The sequence below is a fragment of the Rhyacophila brunnea genome, unplaced genomic scaffold (genome assembly GCF_057557595.1).
Source record: "Rhyacophila brunnea isolate RB1 unplaced genomic scaffold, BYU_Rbru_1.0 scaffold_9, whole genome shotgun sequence".
NCBI classification, from domain to species: Eukaryota; Metazoa; Arthropoda; class Insecta; order Trichoptera; family Rhyacophilidae; genus Rhyacophila; species Rhyacophila brunnea.
In genome coordinates, this window is record NW_028233361.1 from 27356470 (window position 1) to 27374209 (window position 17740).

The 17740-nt window shown below is 35.7% G+C and overlaps 2 protein-coding genes across 2 annotated transcripts in view; both read left to right on the forward strand.

Moving 5' to 3' along the window:
• mgl (low-density lipoprotein receptor-related protein megalin) overlaps positions 1-17740 on the forward strand; it is a 625899-nt gene that overhangs the window by 499025 nt on the left and 109134 nt on the right. Inside the window, exon 3 of the mRNA XM_085959678.1 lies at positions 10568-10687. Coding sequence (XP_085815804.1) covers positions 10568-10687 — 120 coding nt within the window. The remainder of the gene's footprint in view (positions 1-10567; positions 10688-17740) is intronic.
• Positions 6021-8363, forward strand: LOC147063467 (uncharacterized). The gene is made up of 3 exons (XM_085959733.1): positions 6021-6306; positions 7002-7096; positions 7981-8363. The coding sequence occupies exons 1-3, from the start codon at positions 6300-6302 to the stop codon at positions 8326-8328; spliced, it is 450 nt and encodes a 149-aa protein (XP_085815859.1). The 5' UTR covers positions 6021-6299; the 3' UTR covers positions 8329-8363.

The window sequence follows — 17740 nt, forward strand, 5'->3', positions numbered from 1 at the left end:
ACTCAGCGCTCTTCGAAATCATGTGAATCATGTGAAATCTTGTGAATTATTCGTTTGAATAAAAGAAATAGTTAATTAATATATATGTATATAATACACACCTATACATACCTAAATCCTCATCCATACAATCTCATACATATTTAAATTCAAATTCCATCAAGTACCTTCGGTCGAAAGTATTGATATATATTATAAATTAGTTTGTTTACGGATATTACAGCGTTGTTTAAAATAGCATTACGTATTTATTAATTACGCCAAAACAGCATAATTCATACAGGTAATTTGACACACGTGTTGTTAATTCGGTACATAGCCAATTTGTTAACATTACCTCTTGTAATTACAGCGATGATATATTATGTAGTGCATATTTATTAAATTCAAAATAACGTTAATTTTCAACATTACATCCCCGTTTACTTTTACTCGTATGCATAACATTTTTGAATAATCGCGCATAAACTTTGTAAATATTTGACATAGGGAACAATGATAACGGTCGCACTAAATTATTTCATGATACATGCTTTGTATACATTAAGTCTAATTGACTACTATATTGCGAGAAATATTACTCGAAGTGTTTCATAGTAGATACCAGTGGCGAAGGGTGGAGGTAGGCTGTTAAGATCCGCCATAAATATTGCACACTAAACTTTGTCAGTCATACATACTTGTTTTCATTGAAATAAGACTACATTTTACAGATGGTGTCGGTTAGTTTTTAAAATTCAATTGAACCCTGCGAAACCAAGCCATAATAGATAATAGTCAAAAAATACTCGTATATCTATAAAATATCTAAAATTATGCAATTAAATCATACATAAATTTGGATATTTTATAGATAGAATAATAATTTTTATCTATTATAGTTTGATTTAGGCATACCTTGATGAATTAAAAAAAATGAACCAACAATGTGTGCAATACGTATTCTTAATCTAACGAAAACTAATAAGTAAGAATGAAAAAATGTGCACAATTTTGTCATATCGCCTAAAATATACCAATATTATTATGGTTTGGTTAAGACAGAGTTTAATTGATTTTTAAAACCCAACCAATAGCATCTTTAAATTGTAGTCTTATTTCAATAAAAACATATACATTTGACTGAAAAAGGTTAATGTGCACTATGTGTGGCGGATCTTAACAGCCTACCTCCACCCTTTGCCACTGGTAGATACCAGTGGCGAATACTCCATACTAGGCGATTATTTAAATAATAACAATTCTACAAAAATTATATAATTTGCCAACGACATCTGTCTGTAGGTATGTATTATAACGTCACTGTTCTGGCAGAAGACACTAATTCGAAAAAATTACATATTGAGTTAGTTATACCAAAATGTTCCTTATTTCACACTTTACCGTCTGGAAACCTTCTTAATAAATAAACAGTCTTTATTTTAAAGTCATCCTTTTTACGATTACCTATTAAACTCACATGATAGACCATTTCAAACATTTTAACAACTTCAAAGTCAAATTATTCAAAACTAGTATTCTCCAATTAGTGTGTTCTGCCAGAACAGAGACGATAAATTCACTGCTGGCTTGCTTAACTAGATGGACATGTAACTATTGGTACTAAACCGTTTCTCACATCAAAACTCGCCTCGCGTGCAATGTGTCGAATACGTCGATGTGACGTGATAGTTGTTCACAAAACAAACGTTGCCAAATGGAGCTCCGCAGATTGGTCGAATGCGACTGTTTAGTTTGAAAATACATCTGCTGTTGCAATCGACAAGTTGCATGCTTCTCGGGCACCGAGTCGAAAATGCCAGGTCGCATACAAACACATACGAATTGGTCATTCCTATACCGGCTCGACGATCGTTGCATCTAACTATCTATACGTTTCGAAGGTTACATGCGACTGTCGCTAGGTAGATCTGCGCGATCTTCATATACAACACCGGATCGCCGTTCTTGGAAGGTTTGATTTATGACTGTGCGCCAGACGAGGCGAATTTAGATGTAAGAACCGGCTTATTCGTATGCAGCTACGTCACCAACATAATTTAACATATAGGCTTCAACTAATTTAGTACATTTCACGCAAACAGCACATATGTGCGATTACACACGTATTGTAAAATACACACAACGTCTCAACTAATGTCTTACTATCACGTGACGTGAATCTGTATGTATTTAAGCCTAATACAACTTATTTAATACCGCTATGTATACAATGGTGTATTTTTTTTACACACATTTCACAAAGGTAAACTATAATATTTTCTGTTCAGTAAAATGAATATAGAAAAAAATCAAATTCGAGTAGTGTGAATATAGTTGTCTTAGGACTTATTTTCAGTTATCTACCACAGCCTGCCTATCTTAAACACACAGTTTAGCCACTGCTAGGTACTTTCTACGGTAATATTGTAAGTACCTAATCGATTTGACAATCGGTATTAACGCGCATTGCCTGACAAAAGTTTGTATTTAAAATTTTGTTAAACTTATCTTATATTGATTCCAATTCTTCTTATTTATTTAAAGTTTTTTGAACGAAGATCATATTATCACATCATATTATAATATACGAGTACTATTCAATATTCCTTTATTACATGTTAGAGATTACCTTATTGCCAGGTACTTGAATATTTGTCAAATAATAGTGACAAGATAAAAAAAAAAACAAAAGAAAGGTGGTAATATTTGAAATATGAAATAAAAGAACGTCACATTATTTAGAACGAAGTTGCCAACTATTGAACTGTCGTAGACACAACGCCAGTGTTTTTGAATCTTCACAATTAATAAGATTTTTAAACACATTCTTTAGACAGTAACACATCGTTGTGAATTCTTTGTTCAATGATACCCGAAGAATTTCCGATAAACCCATATTTAAAAAGTCTTTATTTTATTACGTATTTAATGAGTGAGAATCCATGACGGCGACACTGGTGAACAGAGGAGACATACTACCATTTTTATCTTTGACAAGTTAATTTAATTTCATAGTAGCAACTAGCAAGTATACCTACTAATGCGTCGATGACATTGAACTACTTTAAAAGCTGCTTGTCAGCGAGTTTAAAAGCCGGCGAGTCACCTAGTGCGATTGTGATGATGACACACAAAACTTTCCACTAGCTCAGAAGCCAACAAGCTAGCGAGTAGAAACCGTCATTTTTTGTAGTAAAGTGTAAAGTAGTCCTGCTTTCAACTTTTCTCGGCAGATTGTTTACAATCTGATTGTTAGCTAGTTCGATGATGACACTGGGTGAGTTTACAATCAGATTGTAAATTTGCTGGCGTGTAGCTTGTAAAGTAGCTCAATGTCATCGAGCCATAATAGTACTTAAAATAACCATTTTAATTATAGGTATTTCTTGACATGGAGGGTTTTAATTTATTTAAATTATTTTACTTTTGTAGCATTTATTTTGGAATATAATTTGTTGTGAGCTCGAATCCCGAATCTGGCAATCTGTCAACTTATTCTTTTAAAGTTTAATTCAGAGCAAAAATATCAAGTAGTTTATACGAATGACCGACAACTAATCCACGTAAAAAATATGCACCTTAAGTGGAAATCATTTTTTTTTACAGTTCGGGTTTTAAAATAGATTCTTCTTACGTATTTATTAGTCCACACGAACTCGTATTTGTAACGTGGTCATACCAGTGTATGCCTAAAGCGCCGGCTAGACGGTCATGCTTTACTACAAGCTTACCTGCGCAAACCGGTTTGTATCGGGAAGCCCGTGTGTGTGGACGGGAAAACAGTAGCTCGCGCAAACCGAAAAGCGCCGTAAAAGTGTTTCGTATTTTTTGCACAAACTATACCGCACAGGCAAATCGCCGCCGTCTAGCCAGCGCATAAGATTCAATGCAATTCTTAAAGCTCAAAAATCGCTAGTTTTGGCCTTGTTAATTATAACACCTTACAGCTGTACAATGTAATGATATTACAGAAGAAATCAACAAGAGAATCATGTCTGCGAATAAATGCTACTTTGGCCTATTAAGACATTTTAAGTCCCGCATACTATCTCGCCGAACTAAAAGCACTCTTTACAAGACACTTGTAAAGCCAGTGCTCACCTACGCATCGGAAACCTGGACATTAACTCTGCGAAATGAACGAGCCCTGAACATCTTTGAAAGAAAAATCCTCCGCCGTATATATGGACCGATCAGGGATGGTACCAATTGGAGGAGAATATATAATGCTGAGCTCTACGGGCTGTACGAAGATTGCAACGCAGTTCAATCAATTAAGATTGGGAGACTGCGATGGCTAGGTCATGTGCACCGTATGAATGACAATGAACCGGCAAAGAGAGTGATGTCCAGCAATCCAATAGGACGTAGAAGAAGAGGGAGGCCAAAGATTCGCTGGTTGGATGGAGCTGCCAGTGACTGCCGTATTCTGGGGATACCAAATTTCAAAGGGGCCACACTGGATAGGGACAGGTGGAGGGAGCTGTTAGATGAGGCCAGGTCCCACACCGGGTTGTCGCGCCCCTGATGATGACAGCTGTACAGGTAGCACATACGCATTGAGCAGCGTTGATGTCAATGCAACTGTAACTAGGCTAAATAGTTCAGATGCGGATTTCAATTTCATTGCAAAGATTGTCATCGTCGGTAACGGAGGCAAAAAAATGAAAAGACATATACGTTTTATTAGATTTTTTTATACGCATATATTTTCATGCAATATGTTTGATGTATGTACGTGCCTTTTCGAGATATTCTTAAACACAGTTGTTAGCGACCGCCAATGTTTTCGGCGTCCCAACGTTTTCCATTACGTAGGGGTCGATTGAATTATTCATAGACCGCTAGAGACGGCCGCGCTGCGTTTCCACAACAAAAATACGCACACACCTAGATGAATGTTTTCACCCCAGTTGTACGACATTGTCAAAGGGTGCTGGCATCGATATGATCATTTCGCTTTTATTATTATGCAATGATTAAATGGTGTACTTATTCTTTTTATTGATGTCAATTCGATGACCACATCGATTTTCACATTTTTTTGTTCATTGGCTTAATCTTGACCATTTTATTACTAAATTCGTAAAACTACCTCTAACTATACCACATTAATCTACTTATTACATATAAGTATCATTAAAATGTTGTTTAAAAAATCGTAACAATATATTTTAATGATAAGTCTAAGCGGACGAAACTGGTCCTGATCAGTATTATTATTATTAGTTAGACCATGAACCATGAAATGTGCCACCAGACCACAATGCCTTTCCTGTACGTATTTTTATATATTTACTGTAGTCTTAAAATTATAAGATATCTACGAGTAAGTACATATATTTGGCTACGTATTTTGTCCTGCTTATACGCGCTACAAATTAAAACTCATTCTACTACTGTTCTACTATACTACTGTAATTGGGCCGCATGGCTTGTTGTAGTGTGAACAAGAATATAATATATATATTACAAGTATTTTCTTCATAATAAATCATTTAAAAATGTAAATAAATAAATTTGAATTACAGTACGTACTAAGTATAAATTTTACATAATTTCAGGAATCATCGACATTTAACAAAACTGTGGTAACATTATAATATTGTAGTTAATATCTACAGCATAAATTCAATATATTCGAAGGGTTTTCAACCCCTTTGAGTATTGATATACTTACCCTACGTGACGTGAAACAAGTGTGTTTAGATTTTATGCCGGCGCTCCATTGGCACGCAAGTCAGACGATTTACAGTCTTCGGACTTTTTTTTCGCGTGGAGCACCCCAGGTCTGCGGACTTTTTAATCCGCAGACCAGGCTCGTTGGATTTCAAACATGTTTGATATTTTACTCGCCGAGCCGCTGAAATTCGTACGTTCACCACGCTTTACCGTCACATTATTTATATCTATGCCGACGGACGACAGCGCCATCATTATTTTAACTGTCATTCAAAGTGTTCGGACATCTCACATCGATAACAACAATGGTAGATCTACGAGCGCATTCGAAAAGTTTCTTGGAAGATTTTATTAGTTGTTTTAAAGACAACCCATCGTTGTGGAAGACGACCAGCCCACTATACAAGAATCGTGATGCCAAGTCCTTGGCGTATGCGGAACTTTTGGAGATTTTAATCAAGGTGGAGCCGCAGGCAAGGGTCGACGATGTTAAAAAGAAAATACAGACATTGAGGTCGGGTTACAGAAAGGAGAGAAATAAAGTAAGGACATCATATCGAAGCGGAGCCGGCACAGACGCAGTTTATCTACCCAAACTGTGGTACTATAAAAATTTGGAGTTCTTGAACGACCAAATGGAAGGTACGTAGGAATGCTTTAAAGCTATTTATTATACACGTGCAGATTATGAAATTGTCGTACCTAGCTCTGAAAGTGACATCGCATTAGATTAGCTACTATTAAGCAATTAAAACATACAGCTATGAATCATTTCTAGTCACAATAAAATTATTTATTCTTTGCTGAGGTAGGTAAGAAATAATAATATATAGGTACGATCATGGCGGTGGAAGCGCGGCTTATTGAGTCGTGGTCGGGTCCCAGGTTCAAATCCTGGGTCTGACAAGTACACATTGAATTTCAATTTGTGTATGAGTCAGAGTATGGACCTAATATGTTGAGCAAGTGGCTGACATCCATTTCTCGTAAAAACAAAATCTGTCAATACAAACCTCCACTCCGTGGAGGTCCATATTATGATCGGACATGGTCGAAAGAAGAAGAAAAGAAATGATCATAAAATCAAAAATCGCTCGAGTTAGGTTCCTTCAGAGACAATCAATAAATCGTCAATCATCAATCAAAATTAATGGTACAGTTTGGTTATGAGGAATACAGCGGAAAACACATTTTGAAAATACCCGATATACTGGATTACACCAATTATACCAATATCAATATTAACCGTATGAAGGAATGGGTACTTAGGGGAGAGATAATAAAAAACAAGTTTGAGTATTATGTTGTATTTTAACAATTTACATTTTGTTATACAGAATCGAGCTCAATATCCAGCATGGTGGACGATTTGGAAAACATGTCTCCTGATGAGAGTTACTCCAACTCGTTAAACAACGAAGATTGTATTGAGGTAAAACATTTTAACTAAATTGTTACATTGGTTTAATTTATCTATTGCTTATCATACTTTCTTGCCATGTGACAGCCCCGGTAGTATTAAAATATTTTTCGAAATCTCCTCGCGCTTTCTTAGCATTGGCAGTCGAGTTCCGATTAGTCGTTGCTTCCAAAGGCGCTAAGGTGTCCTGTGACCTCAGTCCGAGCTCTATTAAACCTGTCTCAGGATTTTCCCTATCAAGGTCATGAGAAGGAGTATAAGTATGTGTTGATTTGCGACGAAGAAAGTTGTGCAGCACACAGCAAGCCAATACAACTGTATTGATATTTTCAATTTTCATGTTTATTGGAGCTTGAAAAATGCGGAATCTAGCAGCTAAAATGCCAAAAACATTTTCTATAATTCGCCTGGCTCTGCATGTCCGATAATTATATATTCTTTTACTGTGATTTAATTGCCTTTGTGAATACGGCTTTATGAAATCGTTACGTAATGCAAAGGCTTCATCGCCAATATAAACAAATGGCAGTGCATCAGAATTAGCAGTAGGTTTTTTTGGTGCAGGTATTTTTAATCTGCCTTCGTCTAAACGTTTGAAAAAATCAGATTTTCTCAGTACGCCTCCATCAGAAATACGTCCATTTGTTCCAACATCAACATAAATAAATTCATAATTAGCATTTGCAATCGCCATCAAAACAATGCTGTGGAAATGTTTGTAATTATAAAAGTGGGAGCCGGCGCCTGCAGGTGGCACGATTGCAATGTGTTTCCCATCAACTGCGCCCAGGCAATTTGGAAATTGCCATTTACTATTAAATTCTTCTGCAATCGTCTCCATTTCTTCGTGCGTGTCAGGGAACTGCAACAAAAAATAATCAACATTTTATTTACAGATAGAATATTCGCCTTCAACATCCACGTTGTCGACTACTCCAAGGTCGAATCTCAATAGAGCACCAGAACCCCCATCGTTCAAACGAAAAAAATCGAATGATAGCGCCAACAAAGTGTTAGAATTAATCACCGACAAACTAAGCAAGACTGAAGATGAATTTGATGTTTTTGGCAAAATGATGGCCATGAAACTACGATCGATGTCACAGGGACAAAGATTGCTGGCCGAGAAGCTGATGCATGAAGTTGCCTTTATGGGACAAAGTGACAAAATAATGCCAGCAACTACTGTTCATACTCAACCAGTTTATCGTATATTAAGCAAAAATGTACAAAAGCCGGTATAATAAATTAATGTTTTTTGTATGAATAAATATCTTGTAAAAATATTTGTTTTTTTGTTTGTTTTTATGCCTATAAACCTTAGCTTAAGCGATACAACAAATGGTAAGTATTTGAGCTATGTTAGCAAACCTATATTATTATGTGGCCTCATTTAGAAATCAAATTCCATGCTTGCTTTTCGAAGAATATGACTAGTATTACAATACATTCAACAGGAATAATTAAGCAGCTTGCTTACAGCCTATATGGAGAGTCCTGGCTAGGTACAGCATTCTAATGGTCTATTGAATATTTAGCATGTCAACGATGGCCTTATTTGTGACTATATATATACCTATCTCAAATGCATCTTGTCTGCCATTCTTATGATGTTGCCGTCTATGATTTATATAGGTAAAACAATCCACTAAACGTTCACTTTATAAGACCAACCAATGTCTACTTGTTAATGATATATTTGTAAATTTGCCCAACTTTATTAGATGACGTATAATATAATACACACCTTGAAATATTCTCCTTTCAAAACGTCAATGATGACTTGGCAAGTTTCGGGAATTATCTTGCCCAGAGTTTGTCTTCCAATCGCAGTTCTATAATGCAAGTCAGTGAATATTCCGCCGGCAGCCAAAAATCGCAGGGTTGCACATAATCTATCATGAGGAGAAATAGCTTCCCTCATCATAGTATTTTTTTTTTTAATAAATGGGGAGACCAAATTATACAGTTCTGTGTATACATCCTCCGACATTCGCAAATAATTGCGGAAATCGCTCGGTTGCAAACGCAATTCTCGTATTAAATTTGTGTGGGATAATGTCGTTCGTTTCCTTATCCAATGTTTCACCCAGTATTTGTGTACCCTTTGCTTCGTTATTACATTATCTGCCACCTAATAACCCAAAAAACATAAAACGTCGGTATCATTTAACGCCATCACGATTTAACTGTCAGATATACGTATATTATCTATGCTGTCAAAGTCGACTGTTTTACTCGTCAAATTAATTATATACTCGTTTCGTTGAACGTCTGTTGGCCAGTAGCAGAACGTAGAAAAATCTGAAGACTTATTGTCGTCGGACTTTTGGCTCGCCAATGGAGCGCTGGCATTAGTCATTTCGTTAGTTACCAGGTACCGCCAACCAACGATCGATGTTATGATACAAACCACCTTTATTTTTAAATCAACTCTGACGCGGGTTGTAAGCTGTGTCAAAATACTTGACCTTTCACTTCGTATGAGGTGTTAACTTTGGAATGTAACCTATTGAAATTAATAATTGTTGATTTCGATCAATATCATTCCCATTTGAAATGTCACGTGTGCACTATAATGGTATTTAAGTACATACGATATATTTTGACACACTATGTATGTAAACAATAAATAACCTTATTTTATGAAATAGTTTACTCTGTGATGCTATGAAGTTGTAATGATTAAATCAAATAAATATATTTAATGGTGTTAACACCGTTAACTATTAGTCTGTTAAGAAAATGGTACGTATGCAGTTTGTCGTTCACCAGGATCTGTTGTATCTGAAATAAATGGCCGTATAGCATTGAGATCAAATTCATGATAAAATAAAAACTTACGTAAAAACCGCTGGAATACAAGAAAATGACAAAATAAAATTGGTAAGTATTAAATTAAAAATTATTTAAATAGATTCCCGACTGATTCAGAATTCATATTAGCAAAGCAGGTGGTCGTAAGTATCTGATAATAAGGTATACAAACCAAAATCGCATCTAAATGGTTATGTAACGTGCATACAACTTACTTTACAGTGAAATGCTTCACGAGCAACGCGATATTTTTTTTTAAATTTTAATGCTATAGGTCATCTTAACCTGATACGACAGCTCACGATGAACTACATACGTAAATTTACATCTAACCAACTGTTAATTCTTGAAAGTAGAAAGACATTGTAATAATTAAAATAAAATACAATTAGCACATACTTATCCCACAAAATTTAATATTAATACGGACCGCTTTCGTCCTCTTCCATGGGACATTATCAACCGATTCAAAATTACTATAAAACTATAGTTAGATAATATAATATATAATCAAATATCATTTCCAAACAGCACTTTTGATTTAGAACTTTATACAATCATTCTATCGAATTTTAAATAGTTATATATCTATTACAGATGCAAATTAATGTTATATTGAGCATAGTTTAAACATTACTAATTCCTTCAATTGTCTTTGGTTTTCAGGCGACATCATATGTCCGGTGGGCAAGTTCAAGTGCCCCGAGGGAAAATGCATTCCCGCGCTTTCCGTCTGCAACTACCAGAAGGACTGCGACAAGGGGGAGGACGAATTCCAGTCGTGTCGTGAGTATCTCATTTATTAATAATATTATTATTCCACCCTTTATTTCATTATGTTACAAAGGGTTATCTTTCTGTATGGTTTATGTCATAATGCGGTATCTCATTCACATGTCTTGATTATATTATTCACTTTGGTCTGTAAACATTGAAGGTCTTCGGCATTATCCGTCAGTAGCACTGTATCGCCCAGTGACGAGGGTTGGAGGTAGGCTGTTAAAATCGACATAAATGGTGCATTTGTCAGTCATACTTATTTATTTTCATTGAACTAAGAATACAAATTGCATATGGTGCTGGTTAGTTTTTAAAATCAATTAAACCGTTTAGTTTTTAATCAAATCAAATTAAATTTATTTATTTTACATATAATGAACATAACAAATTATAAATTCAAAACGTTCACGACATGACATAAAATAAGTGTTAATAATTTTTAAAAATAAAAATACAGAGAATAAGTAATAAAATAAGAAATAAAATAAGAAAATAAATAAAATAAGTAACAAAATAAAATTAGATGGAAGCACACCCTATCTTAAAAACTTATAAAACAACGTCCACCTAAATTCACCCTCACGTAAGTGGAATATATCAATATCTGAAGTGATTTCATTAACTCATTCGCTGCTGACTGTATAATGAGATTTTAATTAGCACCTTTAAAATGCACGTTAAATACATCGATCGGCCGCCTGGTCATTACTCCCATGTGCGTCTTCAGCGTCCTAAGTATTTAAACATGGTTACTGCAATAATAGTGTCGTATGCTATGGGCGATTCGAAAACAATAGTGCACACTTTTTCAGTGATACTTAATTGTTTTCGTTGAATTAATAATTAATAATACATATTGATATTACAGATGGTGTTTTTTTAATTCATCAACCCCTGCTTAACCAAAACATGACAGATAAAAAATATTTTCTAGATAGACGATTATAGTTTAATATTAATACTATCGACTGAAGGCACTTGATAAAATTTGAATTTAAATTTTAATGGATTCAAGCTCTGTACTATTTCATTTGAGTATCTCCATTCCATACTCAAATGGGTACAGAGCTTGAATCCATTAGATTATTGTTTAGCTATTGCTTGGCTATGGCTTGGTTTACGCAGGGTTTAATCGAATTTTAAAAACTAACCAACACTATCTGCAATTTACAGTCTTAGTTCAATGAAAACAAATACGTATACTTAACAAACAAAGATTAGTGTGCATTATTTATGTCGAATCTTAACAGTCTACTTCCATCCTTCGCCACTGGTAAACATTGAAGGTCTTCGGCATTATCCGTCAGTAGTACTGTATCGCCAGCATAGCATATAATCCATCTTTGATCTATTTAATGACTTATCTGCAATGACATTATTAATGGACAACGCGCTCAATACCGTAGCTAGCAAGTAAATTCGTGCATATCGATATTCGCACGTGTTAAAGTCGACGTCACGCAATTTCCAATATGCGATATCACGCATCGGGAATTTATAGCAATATGACCTTTATTGTAATGGCGTTAGAACAGTGTTTCTAGTGTCAATGTTCATTTGAGCGAACCCGTTCGAACCGAACCATTCGGCAGACCCGACAACAAGTATTGGGAATTTATAGCAATATCACCTTTATTGTAATGGCGTTAGAACAGATTATGCCATTCGGCAGACCCGACAAAAAAGTGAGTGTCATTATTTTTTCCAGATGCTCCGTCCATATTAATGTCATTGCTCATCTGCTTCCTTTAAACCAGTTGTTTTAAACATTTTGTACAATCGACCCCGACAGGAAACCAAATGTATTTATTCTCTCTCTATTGTTGCTGTTCTCTAACACCAGTATAAGATTTTAAAATGTTAGATTCTATAAACAAAAATTTATTTTTTAATATGTATGTTCCAGCAGTCTTTGAAAATTGTGTTTTAATAATAAGTATAATATATATTTTACACGGTGGCCGTGTGGCTTAAGCGTTGGACTATCACGCCGTGGGTCCCAGGTTCGAATCCTGGGTCTGGCAAGTACACATATTGATTTTCAATTTGTGTGTGAGTCAGGGTATGTACCTAATAGATTGAGCAAGTGGCTGACATCCATTTCCTGTAAAAACAAAATCTGTTAATACAAACCTCTACTCTGTGGAGGCCCATATGATTCTATTAGGATCGGACATGGTTTTAAAAAAAAAAAGGGTATCATATTGCTGAGGTTCTACAGGTAAACTGTTGCTCATATAAGAGTGAATAAATTATGACATTTGCAGTGACTGGTGTCCGCACTTCGGTCCATTTGTGAGTATTAGAGTGTCATAACAGAGAAAGGGTTGATAAATAAATTGGCCCCAAGGCGCCTCTGGTTACTGCTTGAGAAAATACGCGATTGGGGCGACCGCTTTATCCAATCCAATGGAAAATGGTTTCGCAAAACTGCATATCGCCTCAGAAAATGGCACCATAAAAGTTCCTGCATAAATGGGAAATTCTTTCATCTTTATTTCGACAAAAGTTCAACGTTCAAGATGCTGATGGAAATGTAGATTTTAATTGTATTTTTCATTGCTATTAGTGATATAACTTTAGTTATGTACTTTATACTTCTACATTCGGGAAACACCTAATATCAAAATACTTTTAGCTAATGTGTTTAAAATAACAAAGTTGCTAGCTATTTCCGGTGTCATACCATAATCGTTGACAGTGCTTTTTTCTTGTATGCGAAGACGGAGACAAACGACAACTATTTAAAGTTTTAAAACTGGTACTTAGTTAGGTATTAATTTCAGAATGAAAAAGATTCTTTCCTGCACGTGGTCCCAATAATTGTTCACGCTAACTTGGTATCAACCAAGGTCAACTTTGAGGCATTTAAAAAGTTTGCTGCGTCATATGGAGGACGGAATAATTTCGATCCCTCCTTAGATTCATCACTTTCAACTCCTGACTCCTCTGTTTCGCCAGAGATTCAGTACAGGGTACAGAAGACACTTCATGTCACTAAAGATAAATGACAACAGAGCAACTCAATTCACACCTTATTAGCAACTATTTATTTTTACTTTCTAAATCTCTTTCCACAATACAGTGCATGGTGTTATACCAGTCCCGTGCAGCTTCGTCTCTGGACAAGGAAGTGTGGTTCTAAAATCTTTTATTCAGACATGTTTATAGCATCCTGAAAGGTTGCAGATGTCAAGACATATCGAAATATCGACAATATCCAGAATATTTTTTTTTAATTTGTTAAATCAAAAAACAGCATTGAAATACGCGAATTAATTTCACATTTTTCTAGTAAAATCTGTTTATATTACCAATTAATGATTATCGAATAAAAATGCATTTATATATTTACCACTATAAAATGTAATTCTACTGAGTATGTAGGTATATTGATACATTTAAATAATTACAAGATAAAAAGAACTTTTTATATACAACGTTTTTAAATTTTCTGTTGAATCATATAAACTTGACTTGACTTGACTAGCTTAAACGATGAAAAAAAAAATATTACTGATAGAAATAATACTGAAATGTCATTTTGACATGTCATATTGATTTCCATAGTAACGCACGTATTGCTAGGACCCCAGAACCCCCTAGCAACCAATAATGGTGTCGAAATAACTTTTCATACAAAACAGAATTAACTGAAAATGAATGAACTCAATTCTACTTAAAGATGGCAAAAAGTATTTAAAAAATGCGTTGGCATCGTGTTTTGATATATTTTAAAAGTTTCAAATGTCTAGCTAGTCGGGAAGTTAGTTAAAAATCGATTGCAAGATTTGTACCGGACAAAGAACCACCGGACAAATAAGAATACGAGCTAAGAAAAACGTTGTAAAATAGAATGATAATATCTCTAGTAAATTAAATAAAGACAATATTTATCATCTACCCCGTGTGATTTTCATTTTTACTCGTTTTTCATTTCGCTAATGGTAATGCAGTTTTCGATAATCACGCTATTTTTAAATATTCGCTCCAGTTTGTTTATCACATCCGTGGACCAATCACGTACGTGCTTCGCCTCCACCCCTTTCCGTTGTATGGAACGTATGAAAAATTACCAGTTTTTCCGCCGTACGGCTTTTTCAATCAATCAACATCCATCCCGCGGCCGTCGCGAATTAATTTCTTGTCAGATAACCCGGCCGGGGATTTAACCAGAATAGCCTTTTGATCACCTGATTAAAATCATCCATAGTCCTAACGGTACCAGGGGGGCAGTGACGTCCCTTGACAAAAGCCGCCCCCAGGCAGTGCCAAAATGCCGCCACATTTTTTTATACAATACTTTTTATCATCCTTTCATGACTCCAATATCTAAGAAACGTATTGTATAGACACAAGATAATAAGATATATACCGCTAAATCCAATTTACATACCATCTCTGCTTCAATAGACAATATTGCGAGTCTATGGCTTCAGATAGTTACATTTAAAAATACACCTGACAACTTCCTAAACTCGCGAGAGGCATATTTGGATAAATTTTAAATTAGGTATGGACATGTCATTGCTGTTCCATGCCATCGAATGACAGCGGACGTAAACTAGACATCGCCAACCTGACAAAGCGAAAAATTAAAAATCTAAGTCCTGGAGCCTTATGTTAGAACTTGCGAGTTGAAGTCGCCCGGTCGACATGACGTCATATGACATCATTGTGACGTACTACCGGAGTGATAATAGCATTTGAGAAAATAACGCTACTAAAATACTGGCGTTATCCATTGTCCCCATACACAAATATGTGTTTCAGTATAATAATATCAATGTTGAGCAGTGTGCGTTGGGCGGCTTGCCTCGAGCGTGTATTGGCTTACGTCACAATTACGTAATGTCGTCGGGTGACTTCATATCACCAGTTATAAACATAGGCCTGCTGTAAAAACTTTTATAGTACCCTTTGTTTCCAACTAGTGAGCTTAATTTTTTTGTTTTTTTTTATGTTTCCGTTATTACTAAGGTATTTCTATATATACCTAATGATTCTCCTCGATTTGCCGCCTTTTGGGCAACTGCTGCCCCCAAGCGAAGCTCAATCTGCCTACCTCCACGAGACGTCACTATAGGGGTGCATCGTATGGCGAACGAAGGTATCCATCAACGTCCGCGAATAACTGACATCATTAGCTTGAATGCAATTGAGGCAGTCCTAATTATTGTTTATTGTCTTTTATTATTATTATTTATTTAATTGCTATTATCAATATTATTTTACTTTCCTCTATAAACTTTCTCCATCTAGGACGACCCAATGCAACACTGCCCGTTGAAGGAAAAACATGCGTGAGTATTTACATCGTTTATATGGCACAAATACATTAATGGTATTACACGGCAGATAGAATGAAGTTATATTAAACTATGTTTTTAAGTGTGAAGGTTTATCCTGATTCTTTTAACTTGATAATTTGGAAAAGGGCTGAGTGCCGTTGTCAGCTCTACTTATATTGAAGGTATCTAGACAACTGTCATCTCTGACTCTCTAAACATTAGCACATACAATAACGTGTCAGTTGTAGAGTTGGGTAAAACCTCTACAAGTTTCGGCCACCTAGGACTCATATGACATCCTGTGAACATGGCCGATCTAGTAACTCCATTTAAAAATAATTACCGCATGATCTTTTCGCCTCTGTAAACTGAGTATAGCTCTTTATAATACCTACCTAGACATCAATAGCGTGTGGTGACTTTTAAGATTAGGCATACTCTTCATCATAAGTGATGTTATCCAGAAAAATAGCTATTTAGCCGTTACATAGGTATTAAAACATTCTATCTTCATATCGCGCCATCCCCTAGCGGAGATTGGCCACCACCAGGACATTGCCTTATCATCTGCTACCCGTAAAGGTGCAGTGGAGTGGTACTCATTCCAATCACGGAAGTTCTTAAGCCATGAAACGTAGCGTCGTTCTCTAGTACGCTTACCGTTGGTCTGGGTCTGACCCCATTCGGGCCTAATAGGACACGCGGACATGGTGGCAACCGAGGCCAATTTTGCGGCCTTTACTAAATTCGCCAGAGCGTACGGGGGGCGGGACACTCTCGACTCCACTTGCGACTCTTCAAATTAAAGTCACTCTGATAGTTGCCATATAAATTAACATCATGCATTCGCACTTCGGTGCAAGGTTGCATCACCAGTCCCGTGCGGCTCTGCTCGGGACAAAATGAGGACTTAAATTCTTTGATCTGGCACACGTAAGGGTTATGTTAGCCGGCCGCGTATGACGTGGCTGCATATACATAACGGGAGCGGAGGTGGGAGTTTTACACACCATGTTACCGTTGATCTTTCCTTGGATGACAAGTTAGGGAATGATGTACGTTTGTTGTCTCATAATGTGGTTGAGGTACTGTGTAAGCATTTTATACTTGAACTGAATATCTACATATCCGGAATTTACGTGAACGGTGTATATTTTGTAAAATGATTAACAACTGATTTGATTCATACTTCAAATACACTGACAATGCAAGCAATTATCACAGCGACATAATAAGTAATATGTTATAATATATTATGATAATATTTGTCCATACCCACGCTTTTACTGAGTTAATATTTTTGATCACATGCATATTTCATATGAATATCTAGGATTAATTTATTTAAACATGCGCCGCATCTATAACATATATGAACCGCACGCCAATGCTATACTTATACCCAAATGGCATTTTCTCTAACATTTACAAGGACTCTTTCCAGGACTCTCCTTTTGAAGATATGTATCTTTTTCTTACCCTCTTTACTGAGTGTTTAGCATTCTGATCCATATTAATGACGCAGGACAGTATTGTTTTGGTTTTTTTTTACGTCACCCATATTCATCAGAAGCTTTTAAACGCCAAAATGATATATATTGGCGGGGTATATCTTATGTAGGTATGTATTTTCATTTAGTGCACTTCGTCAGGACAGGTCTGGGATATGACACGCAGTATTCATAATATCAGTTATAAGTATCGCAAATTTAGACCAGGCTATATTTTGTATGTATTTTATGGGAGTTTCATAATATCTTTCAACACA

Coding starts and splice junctions, on each gene's coding strand:
- LOC147063467 (XM_085959733.1), top strand. Junction 7,097..7,980: donor ACAACGAAGATTGTATTGAG/GTAAAACATTTT, acceptor TTTTATTTACAG/ATAGAATATTCGCCTTCAAC.